The sequence below is a fragment of the Gymnoscopelus microlampas genome, assembly GCF_963454915.1.
Source record: "Gymnoscopelus microlampas genome assembly, chromosome: 1".
Classification (NCBI taxonomy): Eukaryota; Metazoa; Chordata; class Actinopteri; order Myctophiformes; family Myctophidae; genus Gymnoscopelus; species Gymnoscopelus microlampas.
Window position 1 is genome coordinate 22,226,649 of NC_139962.1, and position 27,414 is coordinate 22,254,062.

Genomic DNA, 27,414 nt, shown 5'->3' on the forward strand with positions numbered 1-27,414 from the left:
GAACATCTGTTTGGTAGTCTTTGAAGTTGCTCATGGCAAATATATATGCCAAATAACCTAAACATACAAAGAAATGACTGACATATTCCATAACGTTATACTATACAATCAGGCATTGTAAGCTTGTAGATCTGCTATTTCCACTATTTTTGAAAATGTTTGAAAATGCATGAGTGGAAACGATTATGACGATTATGCGAAGCAAAATAATTTGCGATTTGGGCGATTGTGTAATAATTGTGACAGGTCTATACCCTTAAAGGTCCCCACCAGGCACCTCATCCAGACGGGCATGACCGGCAGCACCGGCGGCGTGGCCGCGCGGGCCATGAGCGTCCAGAACATGAAGTACGAGGCGTCGGACAACATCGACACCGCGGACCTCCGGGAGCTCCGCAGCGAGATCAGCCAGGTGGGCCACATGATGGAGGAGATGGAGATGAAGGTGCAGGTGGCGCCCTGGGCCGTGGAGGCCAAGCAGGAGCCCGGCGCCGAGCTCAAGTCCAACATGAGCGTGGGGAACTCCTCCGTGGGAGTGATCTCCATCTGCGAGGAGGACCCCAAGGAGGAAGGGGCCGACGGCGGAGGGGGCGGAGGGAATATGGCGACGTTTATCGTGGTGCTCGCGTTCTTTATCATTTTATTGCTCGGTGGTGTTTTGGGATATTTGGTGGTCACGCAATAATACAGCCACCCCTGAGGAACACTGTCTGTCTGCCGGGCAGACTTTATACATGCAGGGGAAGAAACTTTGGGCTGCAGAAAGAAAGGGGCCATGCAGGCCATCTCCACAATGAGAGCTGAAGGTGCTGGGAGAAGAAGTTACTAAGCCTCGTGGGCTTTACTGAATGTAATATTATTAGTGACGTGGAGGAGTTGCACTAGATCATGTTAGAAAGGTTTAGCCCAGTGCTTCTCAACCTGTGGGTCGGGACCCCCAGGGGGGTCCCCAGGCCAGATGACATTGAAGTGACAATTTAGAGGGAAATAGCACTCATTTTTAACATTGAACTATGTCTTTAATACACTTTAGAGCTGTTGTGTGGAAATAAGAAAAAAAAAAAACCCTTCTATGTTGCCTAGAACTGGATAATTGATTGAGGTCATGTGATCAGTGACATATGCAGGGTGTACTTTTGGCTGAGGGGGCGGAGCCAAAAGTAAAGTTCTTATTTCCACACAACAGCTCTAAGGCGTATTAAAGACATAGTTCAATGTTGAAAATGAGTGGTATTCTCCTTTAAGGACCTTTAAGACCTTTTTATTACCCCAAAGAAAAGAAGAAGACCATTACGCATCAAAAGTGATCAACAAACTAGGCTATACTATACAAACTAGTCAAACATTGGACAAATTGGCAAATAAAATAAGAAAGAGGCAAAACATTTGAAAATAGCCAATCTACAAGCTCTGTTATGAGCTTGTAGATCTGCTATTTTCACAATAATATGTATCTGTGGGAACAGAGTCAACTCCTACAATTCCAAGCGCTTGTCAGGGTGGGGGTCCCCAGTTCAAATATGATTATTTCGGTGGGTCGCGGCCTGAAAAGGTTGAGAACCACTGGCCAATGCCGTTCATTTGGAGAGTCTGGTCTGCGCTTCGCAGCGCACAGACAACAGACAGATTAAATCTGTCTGAAGGACCAACAACAACAACGGGTCATTGTGTTGTTTGAGAGCTGGCTATAGTGGCTACATTTGTGGTTAAAATGAATGTTTACAGTGTCTGTCTGTCCATCGTGCTGCAGTGCTGCTGTAACAATGTTGCTACTGGTTGGTTGATGCGTAATCCAACATGGATTAAGTGAAAAAGCTCATGCCTAACGTTAAGTAGACATGGTTTCCTCCTCTCTGCTCTGACAGACTGACTGCTGCTTTCTGAACTCACTGCCCACAGTGCCCAGCCACAACCATGACACTGTTTCCAAACGGAGGGATCATCTAGTAGTGCTATAGTAGGAGAATTGAGTTAATTTATTGCTTTAATATAGGCTACAGTCAGTATTTACTCATCACCAGGGGCGTCATTTGAGTTCTCGGAATGGGAATTGCCACCCCCTTGTGTTCACATTCAACCTCAAATTCAGTTATTTTATGCATAATTCCCCTCAGAGAGAGACTTTGAGAACCACTGCTCTATTTCATGCGTTATTATAATGATATGACCACCTATGTCCCTATCATTCATAGGGACCCTATGATCGGTGTTCACAGACCTCTCCTCATGCATCCATCCACTAGCCTGTTTCTGTTTATTCAGGGTTTCATTTTAAGCAGTGTTGGATTGAATATAGGATTTGTAAATACTATTTAATTATTTCAGATATAGTGTACATATATATTGAAGTATATTTATTATAATAAATTTGTAAAAACACAATTTGTAATCTGTACAAGTTGTTGTTGTTTTTAATGCCTGACAAGAATGTTTAAATAACTTGATGACTTTTCACTGTGCTTCCCACATTCTTGTACATCAGATAGATTCCCTCTAAGCCAATTCATTTGTGGTGATTCCTAAACTAGGTTAATCCCCCTATGTAAGCAATGCATTATGTATGGATTGAGATTTGAGAACACTCCCTGCACCTTATACAGACAGATACCTCCTCCCAAGATTTCTCCACGTGATTCAACTGGTTTCAGGATAATTCACTTACGTCTCAAGGCAGCACAGCACAGAGTAAAAATAGTTTGACAGTGAAAGGTTGCCAGTGGGGTCAGGACTCACATTGCTCCCTAATGTGATTAGTTGTAAGAGTCTTTGATGGTATTCCTGACTACACACAGGATTTCACTCTTTTGGGCTGTGTGTGTGTGTGTGTGTGTGTGTGTGTGTGTGTGTGTGTGTGTGTGTGTGTGTGTGTGTGTGTGTGTGTGTGTGTGTGTGTGTGTGTGTGTGTGTGTGTGTGTGTGTGTGTGTGTGTGTAAAAGAAGGAGAGAGAAGGAGAAAGAGAGCGTAGGGTTGGGTGATATGACTTCAATGCAACAGATAACAATGATTATTTCAAACTTTTGCACTTCAATTATGATTAATGAACGATGATTTAAAAAGACAAAAAACTAATCGTGAAAAATTGCAGATCTACATTATACATTGTGTTTCACTCAAACGGTAGAAAAACAAACAGATGCTATAATTCTGGTACTTGGGTGAACTGCAGTTGGGCAGTTGGCTAGCAAAGGGTTGGGGCCAACCCATAAGAGTTTATTGCGAACGCAGCGGAAGGAGGCGCGCCTCCGTGCAAGTGGAGCTTACTATGACACCGTGCTTGGTAAAAAATATACCTTATCAGCAATCTATAGTATATTATTGCTGTCGGGCAGAAACCTTGTATCTCTATATCTAAACTTTGTACAGTATGTGTGTTTTTTTGTCTAAATGAATGCCCTACTTCATGGGTTCCCAAACTTTTCAGCCCACGACCCCAAAATAAGGCGGAAATTGACTCGCGACCCCACCTAAACCTGGAGGTAATTTATGCACATAAACTTGCACGTTCGGTGCGCATGCGCATTTGTAATGTGTTAAAATGGTAAAATGTACCATTTGTGATCATTTTAGATGGTATTTCATCCATTCTGTTGAATAAAAAGTTTAAAAAAAAAAATGACCCAAAATAATTTCGCGACCCCACGTCAGTCTCCCGCGACCCCAAGTGGGGTCGCGACCCCTGCTTTGGGAACCCCTGCCCTACTTCATAATGCAAGAGTGTCACACAAAAGTACTGAAAATAGCAGAGCTATGTAGATAGCTCTGCTAGTAATGGCAGAAAATAGCAGAGCTCACAACATCGTCACAGAGCTTGTAGATCAGCTATTTTCACTTTTTAAAATAAATCATTTTCAAAAGGAACACTTTTGTAAATATGAGGTTTCCACCTGACAGCGAGGATATTTATTTTCACCAAAATACTATATTTGCTCCTCTGTTCTATTCTACTTGTGTGTGATTGTAACATTTTTTCTTTAAATGCAGTGGCAGTGTAAGTATACTAACAACCCTGGAATGAAGCCAAACTAACCTGAGACTATGGGGTAAATACCTCCATGGAACCTAAAGGCTGTTTCAACCTGGCGTCCCAATTTTGGGCATTTTTCTTTTTAGGTATTTTTTTTTAATCCAAAACAAAAAAATAACATGTTTTAGTGAAAAAGTAGCAGATCTACAAGCACAGAAGACTTCACGATGCGGTGCATTGTGAGCTTGTAGATCGGAATTTTTTATGCGACACCATCTTACGGCGAAGTATGAAATAGGGCTTAAGTGTTTCAGTTGTGGTAGTTATTGACATAATCAGACTAGAGCGATGTGGGATAATCACAGGATCCGGTATTACTATATATATATACAGTATGTATATACTGTGTATATATATTGTTGCTTGGCTATTTTTTAACCATTTTGAAAAAAATGTGGGAAAACTTTGAATTTTTGTTATACAAATCTTCTCTTCTGGGGGTCCCTGGAACAAAATATTTTCAGATGGGGGTCTGTGGTTAGAGAACCACTGAACTGAGTTATCCTTTCAGGGGGATTTACAGTTGGAATAGACAGCTTGAACCATCTTTCTTCTTCATATCAGGTTGATTATGCAGATTTGGTTAGCAGAAGGTATTTTATGAAGGGCATCTCTCTCTGGCTGATTGCTGAGTGCCTCTTCCTTTTGCACTGGGAGCTGACATCATTCTGTCACTGTTTATCTTAAGAGCATGCTGCTGGTTCCATTTACTCTGTTTAGCTTATCCTGTGTATTTTTATTTTTTTTACTTATTGTGTGCCCAAAATACGCCAGGTTGAAAGTGTTTAAAATATATAATAATAATAATAATAATAATTCTCTCTCTCTACATATAAAAATATATAAAAATATATAAATATGTAACCAAATATTACATATTTGGGTATGTCTAACCTGGAACTCCATACCGTTTGGAGCCGTCTGACACATCAGCCACATTAGGGGCGGCCTTAGCTGAATGGTTAGTGAGCCCGCCTAGGGAGCCAGAGGCCCTGGTTTTGCCGAACTTTAGACTTGATTTTATTACCTTAATAAACATAGTCATAAATACTATATGCTTCCAGTCGCTACTTTAAAGTCTTCTTTCAATCATCATGATATGCATTTTGGTAAATTATGGTCCCATTTATTTTAAAATGTATGATTAAGTAGGGTATGCTGTAGGAGGGGCGGGGCTACCTTGTGACGATTTGATTGACGAGCTACACAACCAATAGCATTAATTCCCCACCCCCGCTCTGGTCCCAACCAATAGCATTCATTTCCGTGTTCCAGATATAGAAATATTTGAAATTGCTGAAAAATAGGCTTCATTTACGCTCTGTAGATATGGCCGTAACTTTGTCCGTCCTTTTAACTGTCTATGGTGCTGGCGTATACATTCACATTGGCAAAACCAAAAATCTGGCATTTAATTGGTGGCTGGAGGAGCCGTTGTTGGCCTCTGCGCTCTGTACTGCTGGTTGAGAAAGCTGTGAGCTGGCTCCATTTGCATCAAGGACAGGGTCCAATCCACCTACAGATGGTGGAAAAAGTAAATTGTTTACTTAAGTAAAAGTATCAATAGCCTACCGCAATGTAGAAACTCTGTTACAAGTAAAAGTCCGGAATTCAAATGGCATCAACATGTACTTAAAGTATAAAGTAAAAGTACTAGTTATGTCTAGTTATGTCTAAAATGTCTAAAATGAGGGCTTGTCCATTGTAATAATAATCAAAATCTACAAAGTATAGTAACTACATTTTTCAAATAATTGTAGTACCTGGACAAGACCGAGCTGATGTTCATCCCGGGGAAGGGCTGTCCTCACCGAGACATGGCCATCACCATTGAGAATGCTGTGGTGACGTCAACTCGGACTGCGAAGAATCTGGGTGTGACCCTGGACGATCAACTGTCGTTCTCGGCTAACATCGCATCAGTGACACGGTCCTGCAGATTCCTCCTCTACAACATCAGGAGGATTCGCCCCTTCCTCACGGAGAAAACAGCCCAGGTGCTCATCCAGGCTCTTGTCATCTCCCGCCTGGACTACTGCAACTCCCTCCTTGCTGGTGCTCCGGCATCAGCCATCAGACCTCTGGAGCTTGTTCAGAAAGCTGCGGCTCGTCTGGTGTTCAACCGCCCCAAGTTCTCCCACACAACTATCCTTCTCCGTTCTCTGCACTGGCTCCCCGTAGCAGCTCGCATTCAGTTTAAAACCCTGGTGCTAGCCTATAGAGCAGTGAAAGGAACAGCTCCTTCTTACCTCCGGGTTTTGGTCAATGCCCACACCCCTGCCCGACCACTCCGGTCTGCCACCTCGGGGCGACTGACTCCCTCGCCACTCAACGGTCCTTCTGGTCGATCGACACGGTCACGACTTTTTTCTGTTCTGGCCCCACAGTGGTGGAATGAACTTCCCACTGATGTCAGGACAGCAGAGTCACTGCCCATCTTTCGCCGCAGGCTGAAAACCCACCTCTTCAGGAAACACTATCCTTCCTCTTTGCCTGGCCTACTTGTTGTTAACTAGTTGTACGAACTCTTGTTTTATTTTTGTATTGTTTTATTGGATCTTGTTTAGTCGATACACTTATTTGTTTTAGCTCGTGCTCATTTGATTTTGCCATTTTTGTCTCATCTGTTTAAGAAAGTAGGTAGCTGATATATTGCACTTTTACCTTAGCGCTAGGTATACTCTTGGTTGCTTGTTTTTGCAGGAAATGTACTTAAAACTTCTGGTGATTAGTAGTTTTCGTTCCCTACCTATGTTGAATACACTTATTGTAAGTCGCTTTGGATAAAAGCGTCTGCTAAATGACTGTAATGTAATGTAGTGCAGTAAAAGTACAATATTTGTCTCTGATATGTAGTGGAGTAGAAGAAAAAGTATAGAAAAATGGAAATACTCCAGTAAAGTAAAACATCCTGTACCATGTACTTAGTTAATGTTTTGCTGCGGAGCCCCTGGAACCCCTTCAAGGACCCCTGGGGGTCCCCGGAAGGAACCCACTTTGAGAAGCACTGGTGTACAGAACACAAGCTTTGGACTCAAGGTTTCCACCAGACAGCAACCTAAAGCTCTATGTAAATACAGTGTTTAGAGGGAAATGGTGGAGGGGGCGGGGGGACGGGGGGGGGGGGGGGGGGGGGGGGGGGGGGGGTGATTGATGCTATAGTATAAAATGATCTCCAAACTCCATGATCCAGATTATCAGTTGGTAAAGGTCCTGGGATTATAGCACCATAATGCCCTCTAATGCACCTTTTAATGGAGGACCCGCCTTCTATCACTCTTCACTTTTCAACGTATAGAATGGATGGTACAGTATGGTACAGTATATATACAGCATGTGTAGCTGCGGTGTCAGGCACCGGAAATAGACGATCTATAAGCAGTACTAGCCTAAAACAAATCAAAAACTGTTTCAAATGGGGGTCCGTGGTCTAATGCAGGGGTCTTCAACAGGGGGTTGGGGACCCCTGGGGTCCTCACTTCAGAGTTACTACAGGGGGTCCGCCAAATCTTTGTGTTATATGATCTTTTTGTAACCTTAACCACTTGAACCCTAGCATCCCTTTTCTGAGAAGAACTTTAGCCAAAAATAGCAGATCTACAAGCTGACTTGTGAGCTTGTAGATCGGCTATGTTTGGCAAAGAGGCATAGGTGTGGTGGGGAAAAAGAGCAGACCCCGTAAACAAAAAGTGTTGAATCTGAAACCCAATTTTATACGATATAGAGGGAGTCCCTGCTTCATCCCTCTCTCGGCTAGGGAGGTCCTTGGCCTGAAAACGTTGAAGACCCATGGTCTAATGCATAGCAATGCATGAAGCCCCCCAAGGACCCCTGGACTTGAACAGACGATGGCTGGGGTGGTAAATGTCCTTGATGATGCTTCCGGCCATATAGCCGCACAGGTAGTTCTCTGTCGGGTGGAAACTTCATACGTCCAAAACTGTTACTTTTCAGGATTCAAAATCAAAAACAGCAAAAGTGGCAGACCGACAAGCTCAAAACGCGGCGCAAAATCAAAAAGTAAAAAATATGGAGATACAGTAAGAGCTTTCTGCCGACAGCGACGATATCATTTTGCTGAAGGGCATAAGGCCAAACTGACAGGCCACAGCGGACATGGCCTTCATGGCCATGGCTTACTTAGGTGGGGACAGAGCATATTTATGAACACAGCATACTTAACAAAGCTACTCATGTTGAAACCACAACAAAACAACGCTATAAAAGGATACATCTCTGAATACAATCAACTCTGTATCAGTGTTAACCCAGAGCGGGAAAGCATCTGTCATTTTAAATTTTGACCACTTTAACCATTATCTTATACTTTCAGTATTCAAAAATAGCAGATATACAATCTGTCTATATACTCATACTGCGAGTGCTGCGCTATGAGCTTGTAGATCTGCTATTTTTTGAAAAATCATGAAAATTTGTGTTTATCTTTGAATATATATATTTTTAAAGCTAACATTTGCAACTAAAATCTTTGCTTCTGGGGGTTCTACAAATGCCTTCTAAATCCTAACAGTTTTTTGAAAAAACGTATGTTGCTATAATCAGTGGTGCTCAAACTTTTTCATGTCAAGAACCCCCTAAATTATATGTATTTGGCCGCGGACCCCATCTCAGAATATGTTGTTCCAGGGACCCCCCAGAAGAAAAAGATTTGAGTTTTTTTTTTAAATCACGATTTTAAAAAGAAATAGCAGATCTACAAGCTCATAGCCGGCACTCGGTGCCGCCACGCTATGAGCTTGTAGATCTGCTATTTTTGAATAGCCAAAGAAATCTAAAAATTACACAGATCCTTAACTCAACTCAACTTTGTTTCTATGAAGGACAGCAGAATAAGCCTCTCAGATTGTGTTATGAGCTTTTCCATGCTAAACTGAGATGAGCCAAAAGGAGACGAGGGCATCTGCTGTTTGTGGGCTTAGCGCTCTAATCCCATCACATCTTTGATCATCGCAGCAGCCCGTAGCTCCACTAGCTGCTACTGAGTGCAGGTTTGGCAAGACGGACGGACGCAAAGCTCTCCATTTGGGATATCCCCAATCTCTCAACGGGAATTATCATTTACACATGGCATGGTGGGTGTGAATCCAGTTGTGGAAAGTAAACTAAGTACTTTTACTCAAGTACTGTACTTAAGTGCAATTTTGAGGTGCTTTTACTTTACTTGAGTGTTTCCATTTCCTATATTTTCATAAAATATAAGCAATCAGGACCAATATACGACACTCGCAATGTGTTGCAATGTGACACATTTGGAAAGCTTTAAGATTAAAAGAAAAACTTGTGAAATGGGACATTCTGCATGAGTACTTTTACATTTGGTACTATTAGTATACATTTTGTTGCCAGTGCTTTTTAATACACACCCACAATACCACTGCATTGTGGTTGTGAATCTAGCCTGGTAACCCCCCTCCGGAAATCTCATTTACAAATGAGATTTCCGGAGGGGGGGTTACCAGGCTAGTGGTGAATCCACCTCATGACCTTTGTTTTTGTATTGTCAAGCTGTCTTTGCAGCTCTCTCTGTCCTGTTGCTCTCGATTGGAAAAAGATCAGTGCCAAGCGGCCATCATCCCATCATGTCCCTTCGTCTTCTCCCTGACCCTGTCTTTCTGAACAAAGACGCTGACATTCTTGCCACTTAAGCTGTAAAAACTGTACTTTTATTTGCCCACTGGCTGTTTTCCGCTGAATAAGATGAGAAGAGAGAGAGAGAGAGTGCACAGACTGCTCCCTTAATGGACCCTTCACAAGGCTCCACTAAAGCTTTAATGTGAATCCATTAGAATTGTTTCTATGTCACTGCAAACAGAAGGCTCAGCGGGATGTAAGCAGTGGTGGACAAAATACTCAACTCCAGTACTTGAGTCAAGGTACAGATACTCCTGGTCAAATATTACTCAATGACAAGTGAAAGTTGCTCTGTCATACTTGTACTTGACTTAAAGCACTGGAGTACTTGCTTTTAAAAAAATACTAAAGGGATATTTCACTTTAAAAAAAATGTTGGGTCATTTTATCATCTACTCAGGCTTTTGTTTAGCCTGGTAAACCCCCACTCCGGAAATCTCATTTGTATTTCCTGAAATCAAATGCCAGGAAATCAAATGCACCATCCCCTCGGAGGGGGGATGGTGCATTTGATTTCCTGGCATTTTGATTCCTTTTTTCGATTGGGGCAGTGTTTTTTCTATTACTTTTTTCATGTATTTAATTTAATTTCTTTATTGTATTTAAAAAAAAAATCTAAAAAAAAGCCATCAGGCTCCCTGGCTGACCAGAGGGAGGCAGTATAGAGACCAGGAGTACTGCATGTTTTTTGTGAGGGTACTTACCCTAGGGGACACGGGGAGAACAGAAACTCCACAGAGAAAGGCCCTTTCTAGGCCTATTTTTCCTATATTTAAAATAGGGCTTAAGTGGTTAAATCACTTTTTCCCCCCTTTAGTAGAATATTTGTCTTTGAAATGTAGTGGCGTGAAAGTCAATATCCAGTATCCAAGTATCCCCGAAATTACAGATACTGTACAGATACAGTCTTTTTTAATGTAAGGACCGTACTCAAGTAAATGTACATAGTTCCTGTCCCACCACTGGCTGTAAGATGCGGGCTGAATGATATCATCCAAGGCTAATGAGGTCCTTTTCTAATCCTGATTGCTTTATCCGATCTATATGGCCCTTATGTTTATAGGTCAAGAGTATTGTGATGTTCACACACTGCATTCACTTATTGAAGGAGTGCTGCACGGCTGCTAAGCTACAGATGATGGCCACTACTCCTTTTAGCCTTTAGCCACACTGGAAAAGCTTCCTGACTGCCCTTCTCATGAAATCCCCTCTAAAAGGCTTTGAGGTTGGATTTGTGTGTGTGTGTGTGTGTGTGTGTGTGTGTGTGTGTGTGTGTGTGTGTGTGTGTGTGTGTGTGTGTGTGTGTGTGTGTGTGTGTGTGTGTGTGTGTGTGTGTGTGTGTGTGTGTGTGTGTGTGTGTGTGTGTGTGTGTGTGTGTGTGTGTGGGCGGATTTAAGAAGTTAGGGGCTCCAAGCAAAGCTCTGGTTCGGGGCCTATTTTGCGCGCGCGAAAATGCGAAGAAAAAAAAAATGAATTAAGAAAAAAAAAAAGGGGGGGGGAGGTGGGGGCTCCCCTGCCTTGGGGCTCCAAGCAAGTGCTTGGTATGCCTAGTGCAAATATCCGTGTGTGCGTGTGCGTGTGCGTGTGCGTGTGCGTGTGCGTGTGCGTGTGCGTGTGAGTGAGTGAGTGAGTGAGTGAGTGAGTGAGTGAGAGAGAGAGAGAGAGAGGCAAAGACACAGAGACAGACAGAGATATAGGTCAGGCAGAATGTACAAGGTCAGAAGTCATGCTGATGCTGCTCAGAGTGCTTCTTGTTGTGGCTGTGTAGACCAGCGACTCCCAACGTGTGGGCCAGAGGATTGAGTGGACCAGACGATTGAGTGGGCCTCCAAATAACATGAATATAGTGTATATAATTTATACCAAAAAAAAAGAAGAAAAACGTGCCATGGTATGTTTTCTTTAAAAACGCCATAATGAATGTTTTTGCACTTTGGGCTGTTGTATTCTGGTCCATGTGAGTACACTTTTACTGTTTTAATGTTGATGTTGAACCACTTAAACCCCTTTAGTCTTGCATTACAACTGTATTTAGACCACTTTTTCCGTCTACTTTATTCATGTATTTATTTATTCATTCATTCATTCATTCATTCATTCATTCATTCATTCATTCAGTCATTCATTGATTCATTCATTCATTCATTCATTTATGTATTTAAAGTTTATTTTCATATCATATCCAGTATTATTGTTCTTGTTGTGTTGTGTTATGGTCATTAGAACAGTCTTGCGGATCTTGCCACGCATGCATTCCGCTGCTTGTAACTGTGTGAGTAGTGACAAATACACACTTAATTCTTGACTCTCTTCATTCTTGATTCTTGTTATTGCAGATTCAATGCAAACCTTTTAGAAATGACATGGCTGCCTCCCAGGCAATAGAGAGCATAGTTAGGGAAAGGATCTGGGAGGGTTAATTGAGATTGCACTTTGCTTTCTTGGTATCGTACAATTACAATTTACAATTTAGGCATTTAGCAGACGCTCTTATCCAGCACGACTTACAATAAGCAAGTTAATCACATACATAGAATGCAGAGAGGTGGTGCCTCGAGGAACTAGTATCAATCAAAGAATATACTCTATATCAAAATAAGAATCTGTACATTGAACGTATAGGATACCAGGTAAACAATTATGTTTAAATAGCATGTATACAATGTATACATACATTCTTAACATTGTGGTCAAGAAAACAAACGTGAGTAACAAGTGACCAAGGTATGTTTGCATGGTAGCCATAACTTGGTCAATCGCTATCATCCATCGAGGCAGAAACTAGCAGGTGGGCTGTGAGGAGCCCACCTGCTAGTTGGACCCCATTATTTGGAGCCCATTGCAAACTGGGCCCCAAATAATTTTCAAAACACTGAAACTTTATTGATATAACATAAATAACATATAAGATATATAACATAAAAACATATGGGTATGGTATGGTATTTTCTTCTTTAAAACCTTGTGAGGTCCATTATTTGGAGCCCATTGCAAACTGGGCCCCAAATAATTGTCAAAACACTGAAACTTTATTGATATAACATAAATAACATATAAGATATATAACATAAACATATATGGGTATGGTATGGTATTTTTTTCTTTAAAACCTTGAAAAAATCATTGTGATAGATAAATAGGAACCTAAAGTATACTACGTTAGTTCCAGTGATCCAAACTGGAGCACAACCAATTGATTGATCATTAAAATAAACATGCTCTGAAAAGCCTGCGTCCCACCCATCTGACCACTTAACACAGCAGCCTTCCGGTTGCCGTGTTATACGTGGGGTTACGTGGGGTCTTTGCAGTTTTTCTTTTTTTAGGTGAAATAATTTATTTTCAATACGTGTATATGTATCTATCTTTCTCTCTCTCTTTTCCTGTCTGTCACTGTCTTTCTCTGCACCAAATGCACCCGCTTACGATGACAAATGCAAAGCAAATAATAGGCAGAACTATTTGAATCAAACAATGCAGCGAGACATGATGATAATAACACTGTTTGTGGGTTACTGGGTTGATTACAGGGTCTGATGCCTGATGCGGCTGCCAAACCAGAGAATGACACAGATGTTAATGGCTGTAAGTATAATGCCAACAGATTGCAATGCAGCCGTACACTGTTTCAATCTGTCATTATTCATATGTGGGAGTGTATCCGTATATTCCCAGGCCATTCTCGGGTGACAGAGGGATTTATGTGATAAAGACACTGAGAGTCTGGTCTGGATAGAGGCATCTATATTATTACATTGAACCGAACGGGTGAGAGATCTCTCACACGTTGGGGTCAATGTATTCGACCCCAGTACTTGAGTCAACGTATAGATACTCCTGGCAAATATTACTCCACTACAAGAGAACGATATATGTACTTAAAGTACTGAAGTACTTATTCAAAAGGACATGCTTTTAAAAATTCTTAAGTATTCAAAAGTACAAATTACAAAGCATATTTACTTTTTAATATCAGTGAATTGTTGTATTAAAATGTAGACATAAAAAACATCAGAGATGTTCCAGAAATTCTTCTGAAAAATATCAATACACGCACGCACGCACACACACACATCCTCCCATCTCTCTCTCTCCCTCTTATACCTGCTGCATGCTGTAGCACGCACACACACTGAAGGGGCCACCAGCCACGATACAGCACAAGCGTATTCCAAAAAAACACTCTGTTCTCCACTCCAACTTACTCCAAAAAGCCAAGCCCAGCCACCCCTTCAAAAAGAATTATTCATGGGGGCTGGCTGAGAACCCCAACAAAAAGAAAAAATGATATTCAGTGCGTGCACACGTAGCACGTTAGCATCCATTATTGAATCACATACGAGACTGTGGGGTTACATCAGAATTCCGAATTAAAACAGCACAGTTGTTCTAGTTAGTGTTCACAGTGTGAAAGCAGCCTCTCACTGCCTCCAGGCAGGAGGTGTCGATGGCACTTTAATGCTGATGAGGAGAGCATCCAGTGGGTAGCAGTGGGCAGGCTTTGTGGGCCACTGTGGAGGCTACAAGTAGTGGTTCTCAAACTTTATCATGTCAAGGACCCCAAAATGAATGTGTATTTTGGAAACGGACCATCATCTGAAAAACTTTTGTGTTGCTAATTTGTATTCTGATTTTAGTGCTATAATAACAAATTGGAACCCCCTCAAGGACCACTGGACCCCACTTTGAGAACCACTGGGGCCCAGTGAGTGACTGGGCTACCAGTAGGCCTACCAGCCAGCAGTGGTGGAAAGATTGTAATGGATGGAAAAAGGCTTCAGCCCACCCAATTCAGCCTTTAAGCTGCTTTAGAGGATTGCAGTGGCAGCTTGTTTTCTCTCTCTCTCTCCCCCTAAAGCAGACAGCTGGAACTGTCGTGGGACAGGGCTGGGCCTCCTGTGCGCAGCTGCAGCCACAGGACGGCAGGCAAGTGGCGAGCGGCTTCACTGTTGGGGTCCAGGTCTAATCCCCCCTGGGAAAGAAGGCATGTGACAGCTGCCTGCCAGGATGGCCCTGGTGCCCTCTGCTGGAGGCTCAGAGACACACACGCACACACACGCACACACGCACGCACGCACGCACGCACGCACGCACGCACACACACACACACACACACACACACACACACACACACACACACACACACACACACACACACACACACACACACACAGACAGACAGACAGACAGACAGACAGACACTGTGTTAAAGGTACCGAGTATACCGTTACTCTTTACCTGCTTGGGTGTTGAAGCAACCATAAACTACACAGGTTCATCCCGATTTTCTGTACATCTTTGTAAAGTTAGTGTTAGTAAAAGTTAGTAAAAAGCAGGTAAAAGAATAATGTGAGCAGTCAGTGACTGCAGCTGACTGACACCGCGCAGCTGCAGCTGATCAAGTCTGAAACCGCAGCAATGGCGGCGCCACCTGCAGGGCAGCGCTCCGTGGATTTGTGTATAGTGACAACCCTGCCTAATGTGGCTGCTGCTGGGGCAGATTGGCAGGGTGGAGTCGGATCGTCAGGGAGATTGGACCACACCTGAGTATGGTGTGTCCCAGGCCTATAAATGTGTACTTGCCTTTATTCATGCTCTTCTCCTCTAGCGCTATATTGGACCACTCCAACCAATATGATATATCCCTCCACGGAAGCGGAGGCACCGAGGTAGACTTACCAGATTAATCCATGTACGGGGGTGTGCCACGGCGATGCATCAAATTCCTACGCAGCACCACCCTCTTCCTCTTTTCTTCTCTTGTCGCGGCATTGAAGAGATGGACCTTTAGAGCTCCACATAGGTAAGCTCTGTCCATAGCTTGGCGAAGCTACTTTGTTAGCTTAGGCGGCTTCTGTTTTTTTTTTTCCCGAGTTGTAACACACGCATGCTTGCGTTTTGCACATGCTCGCGTGTTTTTCTCCTCATGCGGCTGTGCCGCATTGTTACATCGCAAACTTGTGCGCTCCGAGTGAGCAGGTTCTGAGATCCCTCTAAGCGCTGTACACTTTCGGGTTGTAAGCACACTGTGTCCTCCCTGTATGAGGCCCCAGGCTACAACTACAGGTGAGTCAATAATATGCAAGAGTGTGCTTTGTGTTAATCTTGTGCGTCCCACGCAAACGGGTCTGAGCCTTCTCGACCTAGCAAGCGGCGTACACTTTCGGGTTGTAAGCATACAGTGTCCTCCCTGTCTGAGGCCATGGGCTACAACAGGCGAGTGACTATATACAGTATATATAGCGGGAAATATACACAGGATTTACACAGTTGTTTTTTCCACGCTTTGCAGGTCTTCCACATGGATAAATCAGTGTGTATTATATCACAATTGCTTTTACCTGTGTGTCTTGTGGTGTCCGCATGTCCGCAGAGGACTCACATGACCACTGGATGCGTTGCCTTGGGTTGGACCATGCACACGTGGTGAGTTGAAGTTTTCTCCATTCACACCCCGGAGGAGCTGGAGTTTGGTGACAGTGCCTCAGTGTTTCAGGCAGCACCATCTACGGCTGGGTCTTTTGCCCACTCCCACGCTGGCAGTGTTGGATCAGAGGGGGCCCGATGCCAGCTGCTGATGTGTCATACACCATGCGTGCCCTCTTGGAGAGGGTGGCGACGTCCCTGGGCCTCGACTGATGACCTACTTGTCCTCGCCTGTCCTCAGTTCACTGCGGCATTCCGCGAGTGCTGGGCTAAGGTGCAAGGGCGTTTCCGTCCTTCCAAGGAGGTCAGACCATGGACGATTATGGCGGGGCGAGAGACCGTGGGACTTGGCGGTTATCCTGCTAAGGATGACTTAATGGCGATTATGTTCTTTCCTGAGGGGGACATTATCGGCAGGGCACCGAAGCTGAAAATTGGCCCTAGCAGGGTCAGTGACCAGTTTATGGACTCCACTTTCACCCTCCTCTCCTCCATGGGCCGCCTTACGAATGCGGCCATGTTGCTTAGCTCCTACCTGACCAGCCTCATCCCTTCCCTGTTCTACCCCCGTTTTCCCTGTTCCACTTGAGGGTGGACAGGGTCGAGATGTGGAGCTGTCGGTGGCTCTTGATGGCCCGTGATGACTGAGAACCCCCTGAGTCAGGTGGTTGCTGTTTCTCATCTCGGCCACTGTGACCCATTCTGGTTACACAAGCCCAGAGGGCCTGGCCCCTGAGAGGTGTGGGTGGTCTGATTTGGGGCTCTTGGACAATGTCGTCCATACATTGCAGAGTTCCAGGGCCCCTGCAACTAACACTACTTATCTGCAAAGATGGCGTGTGCGTGGTGCGTCAGTCAGGGTGTCGTTGTTAGATGCAGGCCTGGCGGCGTCTACACTGAAGGTGTACATTGCCGCCATCTCTGCGGGTCATGCTGACAGGCCGGAGGGACTGATGGGTAGGCACCCATTGCTGTCCCGCTACATGAGGGGCGTTAGGCGCCTTCGTCCAGTGCGAGCTCCCCTGGTTCCCACTTGGGAACTCGGCTTGGTGCTGTCGGCGCTTGCTCAGCCGCCCTTTGAGTCCCTGCATGGACATTATTTCCCTTAGGCACCTCACGTGGAAGGTGGCATTCCTGGTGGCTATCACCTCCACTAAGTGGGTCAGTGAGCTCCATGCACTCTCTGTGAGTGCAGAGTGTTGCAGAAATTCCAATAAGACAGTCTCATGGCCACGTATCAGTTGGCCAGGAGACCTTTGCCATCCCCTGTGGTGGCACACTCCACCATGGGTATGGCTGCCTCTTGGGCACAGCTCCGGGGCGTTCCCCTGTCTGATATCTGTGCCTCGGCCAACTGGACGTCCCCTAGCACCATTGCTAGGTTCTACCGCGTTAATGTGGTCCCTTCCAACCGGGTGGAACAAGCTGTTTTGGGGATTGCCTCCACTTCTGTGGAAGCAGACACTTCTGATAGGGTGAGATTGGGCGTTGTTCCTTTTCCTATAGCTCACAGAGTAATCTGATATTGTGTATATCATATTGGAGTGATCCAATATAGCGCTACATAACGATGGTTACGTAGGTAACCACGGTTCCATGATCTTCTGGGATAGGGATTAATAGTTCTGAACTCTTGGAGATGATCAGCTAATACATGATTTACTGTAACTTGTCATGGGCTGCTGAAGTTAGTGTTAGTCCCGATCATGAAATTGTACTTGATGATTAATTCTTATAGCAAAAATTGCGATTAACGATTTCATTGTGTTTTTGGTCATTGAACATTGGTACATAATACATAAGGATTAATATTCATTTTGATTACTATAAAATTACTATTGTGAATTTTATGTTTGGCTTTGTAAACAAAAATTGCACAGGGCAGATATGACAAATAACTGAGATATACAAAGAAATTACTGACAATGACCAATACCAATAATGAAAATAAATCATGTACTATGGCCAAAATAGGGCATATATGGTAAAAAAAGAAATACTTTCTGACTTTTTTAAATAGCGGAAAAGGCAGATCTGCAAGCTCACAACGAGTTGCATTGTTTTGCGTTGAGCTTTTTGATCTGTCATTTCCGCAATTTTTGAAAATATTTGAAAATATTTTCAACATTTTCAACATGGAAAAGATTATGACGATATACAAAATAATTGTGATTATCTCAAATAATTGCGATCAGGTGATTATATAATAATTGTTACAGGCCCACTGCCAGTGTTGGTGTTCAAAGGTTTGAGAACATTTAATTTTCAAACGCATACATTCAGAGATTGTGGAATAGTTGTCTGGCTATGCAAAACTACATGTTATGGGGTTACATTAGCCTTAGAATTTCACAGCTTGTTTTCTTTATCAGTACTATTTTCATACAAAACCAAAACTGTAAAATGTTCTGAGTGCCAAGTAAAATATGACTGTTTGTTCAAACTGACTCTGGTAATGAGACATTTATTTGTGGCATTGATATTGTACACATTTGTTGAAATTCCAATAAGACGGTGCACAAAAAAACTATAAGCCATACAATGTTTTCAGACTTACAAAAACATGTTAACGGGTTGTTTTTTGTTGTTGTTGTTGTTTTCTGCATTCCAGCTAAATCACAAAGAGTATTTAATTTTTCAGGCAAGATTTGCTCCCCTTTGGTCAGCTTTGTTATCAGCTGAGAGTTTAGCAACATGGCATTATAGTATGAAAGTCCAACCCAAGTTATGAACTTGAAGCCATAAAACACTTTGTCTTTCTTTCCCATGACGACTGGTGAAGAGAGAACTAGCTTCGGATTAACCATCAAAGGTAACAAATTGGGCCCTGTAGTGTGGTGTATGTGAAGCAGTGTTCATTTTGACAGAAATGTTTCATTTAGTTTTAGTCATACTCTTTGCAATAAAATTCCATTTAGTTTCAGTCATATTTTAGTCATTTTAAAGGTTTTAGTTTTAGTCTAGCTTGAATTGACTAAATACATAAGACTTTAGTCACACTGTTTGTGTATGAGTTCTTAGTACTGATTTGATAAAATTGATATCCCGTTCTGAAATTGTATTTTCTGTTTACATAAGAGCTGTAGAGACGGGAAGACCCATTACTGTAAAAACACACTATAGAAATGATTACTATATAGAGATATTTACCATCATTTTAACAACCTGGTTCTCAACCTTTTCTGGATAATTAATCACAAACGCGTTCGGCTGCCGTGTTAAGTGGTCAGATGGGTGGGCCACATGCATTTTCGAAGCATGTCATCATCAATTGATTGTGTTCCAGCTTGGATCAATGGATTTTTTTAATATCAATGTTATATTATCATTAGAATTGTAGTGTTTTGCCAGTTATTTGGACGCCCTCTTGCAATATCCACAGGTCGAGAACCACTGAATTACACCACCTTTAATTGCAATTATTGTACACAATGTTTATTTAAAAAAATCTATTTCCACTTCATTGGCTTTTAGAGTGAAGAAATGCATTTCCACCTGGCCTGGATCACTGTCCTCTTCCTCTGTTCAGCCATTGCTCATGGGGGTAAAGTTCTTGTTTTTCCTGTGGATGGCAGCCACTGGGTGAATATGAAGATCATAGTTGAGGAGCTGCATGCAAGGGGCCACCAGGTTTCAGTCATACGAGCAAATGACAGCTGGTACATTAAGGAAACCTCTCCATTCTACACTGCAATCACGATTGATGCTGCAAGTGGATTTGATGAGGACTTTTTCAAGACATTCGTGTCTAGACTTCTGGAAATCCAAAGGCAAGGAAAGTCTGCCTGGACTCGTTTCAAGCTAGAAATGGAAGTAGCAGAAAGATTTTCAGAAATGATCCAGAACAGTTGTAAAATGCTTGAACACATTTTAGAAGACAAAGATCTCATACGGTCTTTACAGGATGCAAAATATGACCTGGTTCTGACTGACCCTTTTGATCTAAGCGGCCCTATACTTTCCCGCTACCTTAGTTTACCACTAGTCTTCAATGTGAGATGGACCAGCCACATTGAAGGCCATTTCACTATTGCACCTTCTCCGCTTTCTTATGTTCCATTGTCGGGGTTTGCAATGCTATCAGATAAAATGACCTTTCTGGAAAGAATAATCAACATATTGTTTTTTGCCTTTGTGGAATTCCAGGCGGCAAATTATATGAAACCACATTATGTAGGTCTGTTAGAAAAATACCTTGGTTCCGATGTAGACCACATGTCCCTGTTTCAAGCAGCAGACCTGTGGCTGATGAGAATTGACTTTGTGTTTGAGTTCCCTCGCCCCACCATGCCTAATGTTATTTATATGGCAGGGTTCCATTGCAAACCTGCTAAACCTCTTCCTCAACACCTGGAGGAGTTTGTCCAGAGTTCTGGGGAACATGGAGTCATCATCATGTCTTTGGGGACTCTAGTTGGAGAGCTTCCCCATGACTTAGCAGATGAGATAGCTGCAGCTTTTGCCCAGCTACCTCAGAAAGTAATCTGGAGGCATAAAGGTGACAGGCCTGCTACTCTGGGCAACAACACTTTACTGGTGGACTGGATGCCACAGAATGATCTGTTAGGTCATGCAAAGACCAAAGCGTTTGTAGCGCATGGAGGAACAAATGGAGTTCAGGAAGCCATGTATCATGGAGTTCCTATAGTAGGACTCCCGTTGATTGTTGATCAACCTGATAACCTCTTTAAAATGGAGTATAGAGGTGCAGCAAAGGTCATTGACATTTTTACTATGAACAAAGACATATTTCTGCAAGGCATTGAGGAGGTTCTCCATGAGCCTTCCTACAGGAACAACATGCAGAGACTCTCCAGGTTGCACAGAGACACACCAATGAAGCCGCTGGACACCGCCATCTTCTGGATAGAGTTTGTCATGAGACACAAAGGTGCTGCTCACCTCCGCACAGAGTCCTACAAAATGCCCTGGTACTCTTACCACTCTGTAGATGTCATGTTGTTCTTAATAGTATTATTCTTGATTATACTGCTGACTTTTGCTGCCTTTGTCAAATGTTTATGTTCCAGGGTGTGTTCTAGAAGAAAAACTAAAAGTGACTAAATAAGGAACAGGCTTTTGTTTAAATATATGATTTTAAAGATGACGTTCCTGAACATAATTAGTATATGTAAGGCTGCAAGGGCCATGGCCAAGTTATTCTGGCATTTGTACCTCTCAGAAGACATGGCCCTGGCTTTTCTACAAATAGCCTACAAGAGACATCTGTGTCATCCCCTTAAATCAATAATAATTATTCTTGAGGCATAATGACTAGTTTACCACTGCTTTGCCAGAAAGTGCTGATCATCTCTGCATAGAGTCCTACAGAATGCCCTGGCACCATTATGTGGTTGCGTTAATCACTCCATACCAATCACAACGCACCTGTCAATTGTGTGCCCCATATGTATTTGCTCCCCAAAGGAAGTTTTCATTTGTTCAGTCCAGCAATCATTTCGGGCCCAGTCGCGACACAGAATGTTGTCCGTGTGCAGCTCGTGGAATAGTAGAGATATTTTACAAATAAAAAAAAGGTAAACTGCGGTCCCAAAAGGAGATAAGTAGATTAGATACTTATGATATGATATTAAATAGAAGAGGGGACGTTAAGTTGAAAAGAGAAGAATGCCATGTTATTAGTAAGTATAGTGTCCTTGGAATGGTTCCCAAGGCATGTGGCCCATATAGTAGCTATTTGCTATTGGTATTAGAATAACATTGTAGGCCTATCCCCTTTTCTTTTTTTTAGAGATATTTTTTGGGGCTTTTTCTTCCGTTATTGATTGGATAGTGGGCTGACAGGAAATGGGGACTGGCGGGAGTCAAACCTGCAACACGCTGTCAAGTTGGATTACCAGTGTATGTGGTATGCGTCTGGACCGCTAGGCCAGCGGGCACCCCTGCGCCTATCCCCTTTTAACATCCTCCCAGTATCGCTGCAAGTTTGGACAAACCCATAGCATTATGTGAAATGTCTTCTTGGTGTCTCAACCCCTCCAGCTGCAACATAATCCAAAAGATGCTCCATATTTAGCCATTATGATTGGGGTTCTAAAAAAAACTACTTTTGACCTTCCAGTCAAACTCTCTCCAAGCAGTTTTGACTATTTGTTACTTTTTAACCTGATAAACATGCATCCTCCCTTTCGTTTTCAGAAATTGCTATGCTCAATTCCAATTCCCACTTACTTTTTGTTTCCAAATCTTTATTTGTATTCTTCATATCTTGCTGCAATGCTCAATAAAATTGTGAAATGAATCCTTTCTTCAACTGTTCGTATTCACATGTATAAACAGTTGTTCAATTTGGATGGCTCCCTTAGTTTATTTTCCAATTCCATATTTTTCTGAAGATAAGATAATGATTTGTAGATATTTATAGCGGTCATGGGCAGATAAATTAAATTCTTGTGTGAAATTATTTGAATATTTGTCCTTCAAATAGTTGACCAATACAGTATATACCAGCCCATTTTACTTCCATTTCCTAAAGCCTCAATCAGTTTTAGCTGGGTGAGATTCTGTTTTTATTCATATTTTTTATTAAATGAAACACAAACAACCCAGAAGCCATCTTTATTGTAGTTCGTCATAATTGAAATGACAGTGCTCTGGTAGGTACTACAGAGTGAATTGTCATTTTAACAAAAGTTATGTTGATAAGCATACCTGAAGATGGTCTTCCATCTGACAAAATAATAATTACTAGTAATAATTTCTACTAGGCCTAAAGCTCATAAGCACAACATCTGCATGTGCATGCTGGGAAGGTAGATGACTGGTAGTGGCCTGGGGGAAGGTCATAGGCTATTAAGGATTTCAGCCATAACACTGTAGAGTTGCAATGTTTTCTTTTATACCGCTCACAATTTTTGCATGGACTTTCCTTCATGTTTTCTCAAATAATTGCGATCAGTTGATTATGTAATAATTGTGACAGGCCCTCTGCCAGTGTTGGAGTTCAAAGGTGTTATGGGGTTATCAATGGGGTTATCAACATTAGCCACAGGTTGTTTTCTTTATCAGTACTATTTTCATACAGAACTAAAACTGTAAAATGTTCTGAGTGCCCAGTAAAATAAAGGTTCGTTCAAACTCACTCTGGTAATGAAACATTTATTTGTGACATTGATACTGTACACGTTTGTTGAAATTCCAATTAGACGGTGCATTGAATAAAACTATAAGCCATACAGGAATGTTTTCAGACATACAAAAAACTTTAACAGGTTTGAAAAGTTTTTTGTTTGTTTTCTGCATTCCAGCTAAATCACAAAGAGTATTTTAAATTTGCTCCCCTTTGGTCAGCTTTGTTATCAGCTGAGAGTTTAACAACATGGCATTACAGTATGAAAGTCCAACCCAAGTTATGAACTTGAAGTCCTACAACACTTTTTGATGTCTTTCTTTCCCATGAGGACTGGTGAAGAGAGAACTAGCTACGGATTAACCATCAAAGGTAACATATTGGGCCCTGTAGTGTATGGGGAACAGTGTTAATTTTGTCAGCAGATTTATTCATTTGGAAATGTTTGAAATTAGTTTTATTCTAGTTTTAATTAACTAAATATCACAAGATTTTAGTCAACTAAATCTACAGTTGATTTAGTCAAAATATGTATTTTCGCAGGCCATGATGGCGTCGTAATGCCTGATTTATACTGTACTTGGCTGTGTGCCGAAAATAGCTGATAAACAACCTCACAACGTGTGTCGCAGCGTACACCTGCACATAACCAAGCATAACATTTTTTGGTTCTGCTGGATCTTGTCTCCACTACTTCCTCCCTAACATTTTCGTCTAAATTGTATTTGTTGACGAAAATGACAATACATTTAGTCATAGTTTTTGGTCATCATAAGTTCGTTTTTTATTTAGTTTTTGTCAGTGAAGTTACTCGACAAACATTTGTTGTCCTAGTTTTTATCGACAAAATGAACACTGATGGGGATTTCTGTCAACATAGTCATGCTCTATGAATATGCAGCACAAAATCAAATGCCATTAATAACTTTCATTGACTGCAAGGTGCATGCCATTGTTTTATAACCTTAATCTTAATCTAACACTTGGGTTTCACTTGTATGTGTATTGATTGATTATTTGATTATTATGTTTGGCAGTTTCACACAGACAAAGTGTGTGCTGAGAGTGATATGTTTGGGTTGAAATCATTCTACTGTATATTCCAATAGTAATCATTGATAGAGTGTTTGTTCAGTAACGGTGGTCTCCCGTCTCTCCAGCTCTTTAATAAACAGAAAATAAATAATCAGATGGGTCACCAATTTCATTCAATCAGGAGACCCATTTATCAGGTTACATTTTATAGTGTTCCAATTCCAATTTTGTCTACTTTTTTGTTTTTGTTTCATCACTTGTTATATGAGTTCTTTGTTCTGATTGGAGGAAATGGATATCCTGCCCTGAAAATGTATTTTCTGTTCTGTTTCTGTTCTGTATTTACTAAAGAGCTATAGAGACGGGAAGACCAAGTACTGTACAAACACACTATAGCAATGATTACTTTATAGAGATATTTAACAATAATTTTAACAAATTGTTATCACTTACACCTGTGATCCTCAAACTTTTCTGCATCAGGGCCCACTTGAAAATCTCACTTGCAATATCCTCACAGCCCAACAGTGAGCACACAGGTTGAGAATCACTGTCTTACACCACCTTTAATTGCAATCATTGTGCACAAGGTTTATATTCAAACAATTCTATATCCACTTTATTGGCTTTTAGGGTGAAGAAATGCATTTCCACCTGGCCTGGATCGCTGTCCTCTTCCTCTGTTCAGCCATTGCTCATGGGGGTAAAGTTCTTGTTTTTCCTGTGGACGGCAGCCACTGGGTGAATATGAAGGTCATAGTTGAGGAGCTGCATGCAAGGGGCCACCAGGTTTCAGTCATACGAGCAAATGACAGCTGGTACATTAAGGAAACCTCTCCGTTCTACACTGCAATCACGATTGATGCTCCAGGTGAATTTGATGAGGACTCTACCAAGACATTAGTGTCTAGACTTCTGGAAATCCAAAGGCAAGGAAAGTCTGCCTGGACTCGTTTCAAGCTAGAAATGGAACTAGCAGAAAGATTTTCAGAAATGATCGAGAACAGTTGTAAAATGCTTGAACACATTTTAGAAGACAAAGATCTCATACGGTCTTTACAGGATGCAAAATATGACCTGGTTCTGACTGACCCTTTTGATCTAAGCGGCCCTATACTTTCCCGCTACCTTAGTTTACCACTAGTCTTCAATGTGAGATGGACCAGCCACATTGAAGGCCATTTCACTATTGCACCTTCTCCGCTTTCTTATGTTCCATTGACAGGGATTTCAGAGCTATCAGATAAAATGACCTTTCTGGAAAGAATAATCAACATATTGTTTTTTGCCTTTGTGGAATTCCAGGCGGCAAATTATATGAAACCACATTATGTAGGTCTGATAGAAAAATACCTTGGTTCCGATGTAGACTATATGTCCCTGTATCAAGCAGCAGACCTGTGGCTGATGAGAATTGACTTTGTGTTTGAGTTCCCTCGCCCCACCATGCCTAATGTTATCTATATGGCAGGGTTCCAGTGCAAACCTGCTAAACCTCTTCCTCAACACCTGGAGGAGTTTGTCCAGAGTTCTGGGGAACATGGAGTCATCATCATGTCTTTGGGGACTCTAGTTGGAGAACTTCCCCATGACTTAGCAGATGAGATAGCTGCAGCTTTTGCCCAGCTACCTCAGAAAGTAATCTGGAGGCATAAAGGTGACAGGCCTGCTACTCTGGGCAACAACACTTTACTGGTGGACTGGATGCCACAGAATGACCTGTTAGGTCATGCAAAGACCAAAGCGTTTGTAGCGCATGGAGGAACAAATGGAGTTCAGGAAGCCATGTATCATGGAGTTCCTATAGTAGGACTCCCGTTGATTTTTGATCAACCTGATAACCTCTTTAAAATGGAGTATAGAGGTGCAGCAAAGGTCATTGACATTTTTACTATGAACAAAGACATATTTCTGCAAGGCATTGAGGAGGTTCTCCATGAGCCTTCCTACAGGAACAACATGCAGAGACTCTCCAGGTTGCACAGAGACACACCAATGAAGCCGCTGGACACCGCCATCTTCTGGATAGAGTTTGTCATGAGACACAAAGGTGCTGCTCACCTCCGCACAGAGTCCTACAAAATGCCCTGGTACTCTTACCACTCTGTAGATGTCATGTTGTTCTTAATAGTATTATTCTTGATTATACTGCTGACTTTTGCTGCCTTTGTCAAATGTTTATGTTCCAGGGTGTGTTCTAGAAGAAAAACTAAAAGTGACTAAATAAAGATAGGCTTTGTTTGTGATGCTGGGAAGGTAGATGACTGGTAGTGGCTGGGGGAAGGTCATAGGTTACTTATGGATTTCAGCCATAATACTGTCGAGTTGTATTGTTTTCTTTGATGCCTCTCACACTTTTTGCTTGGACTCTCCTTCATGTTTTCTTCTTTTAGCCAGCAACTTTCACAAACGTTGTGTAAAATGAAGAAATAACATGCAAGTAGCGCTACTACGGCGCCCTAGTGGTATTTGTCAAATAAGCACATGGTATCAAGGCTCTTAATTGCCACAACAACTGCATGTTACCTGGCCCAAGTTCAAACCTTTTTATCCCTATTAGAGTGGATCAGATTTGGATTTGGTTTTGGGGACAGCATTGCATTTTGATGTCCGATCGGTGAACATAGAAACCCTACTCACTTTTAAAACTGCCCTAAAGAAACACCTTCAGGAGGCTGCAAATCTAAACTGGCCCCTATCAAAGTCTTAACCTAACCACTAACCCCATCATTGAACATAATAAATAAGATTTACTATTAATTTTGATTACAATAAAATTATTATTAATGTTATGTTTGGCTTTTAGGCTTTGTAAACAAAAAATCACACCCTGTGTGAAGGTAGCGGCGCCTTTGATACATTTTGTCATCGATATGTGTTTATAATGTGTTTATAGCCATGTGTCACGTGAAGCTTGACCAATCACTTTGTTGACGCACCTGACCAATCAGAACTTTGACGCACACGGACAAAGTCAGGTATAGAGCGGAGCGCCGCTAAAAATGCACAGGGCAGATATGACAAATAACTGAAATATACAAAGAAATGTATGGAGATCCCTGATGTTATCAGTATATGCCCATATATGGGTATTGTTTAAAAGGCCAGGACATAATGGGTGTATGTACCTTTAAATGCTCAGGTTACCATAGTAACAGGTTGTGACGTAGTCACGTTTACGTAATTC

General features: G+C 42.1%; 3 protein-coding genes across 3 annotated transcripts in view; all 3 read left to right on the plus strand.

The window, feature by feature from the left end:
* The window catches only part of LOC311043113 (regulator of G-protein signaling 9-binding protein), a gene marked incomplete at both ends in the record, with an annotated part of 17,113 nt that extends 422 nt beyond the window's left edge, over positions 1-16,691 (plus strand). The window contains 4 exons of the mRNA XM_084054289.1: positions 263-619; positions 13,207-13,261; positions 15,723-15,742; positions 16,137-16,691. Coding sequence (XP_083910415.1) covers positions 263-619; positions 13,207-13,261; positions 15,723-15,742; positions 16,137-16,691 — 987 coding nt within the window. The remainder of the gene's footprint in view (positions 1-262; positions 620-13,206; positions 13,262-15,722; positions 15,743-16,136) is intronic.
* Positions 16,692-19,690: 2,999 nt separating this feature from the next.
* Positions 19,691-22,075, plus strand: LOC311043124 (UDP-glucuronosyltransferase 2B14-like; the record flags this gene model as incomplete). The annotated part of the gene is made up of 2 exons (XM_084054301.1): positions 19,691-21,073; positions 21,992-22,075. 2 exons carry the CDS (start codon positions 19,691-19,693, stop codon positions 22,073-22,075), a joined length of 1,467 nt encoding a protein of 488 aa, XP_083910427.1.
* Positions 22,076-24,974: 2,899 nt separating this feature from the next.
* Positions 24,975-26,647, plus strand: LOC311043133 (UDP-glucuronosyltransferase 2B14-like; the record flags this gene model as incomplete). Its single annotated transcript, XM_084054313.1, has 2 exons — positions 24,975-26,357; positions 26,621-26,647. 2 exons carry the CDS (start codon positions 24,975-24,977, stop codon positions 26,645-26,647), a joined length of 1,410 nt encoding a protein of 469 aa, XP_083910439.1.
* Positions 26,648-27,414: the final 767 nt, after the last annotated feature.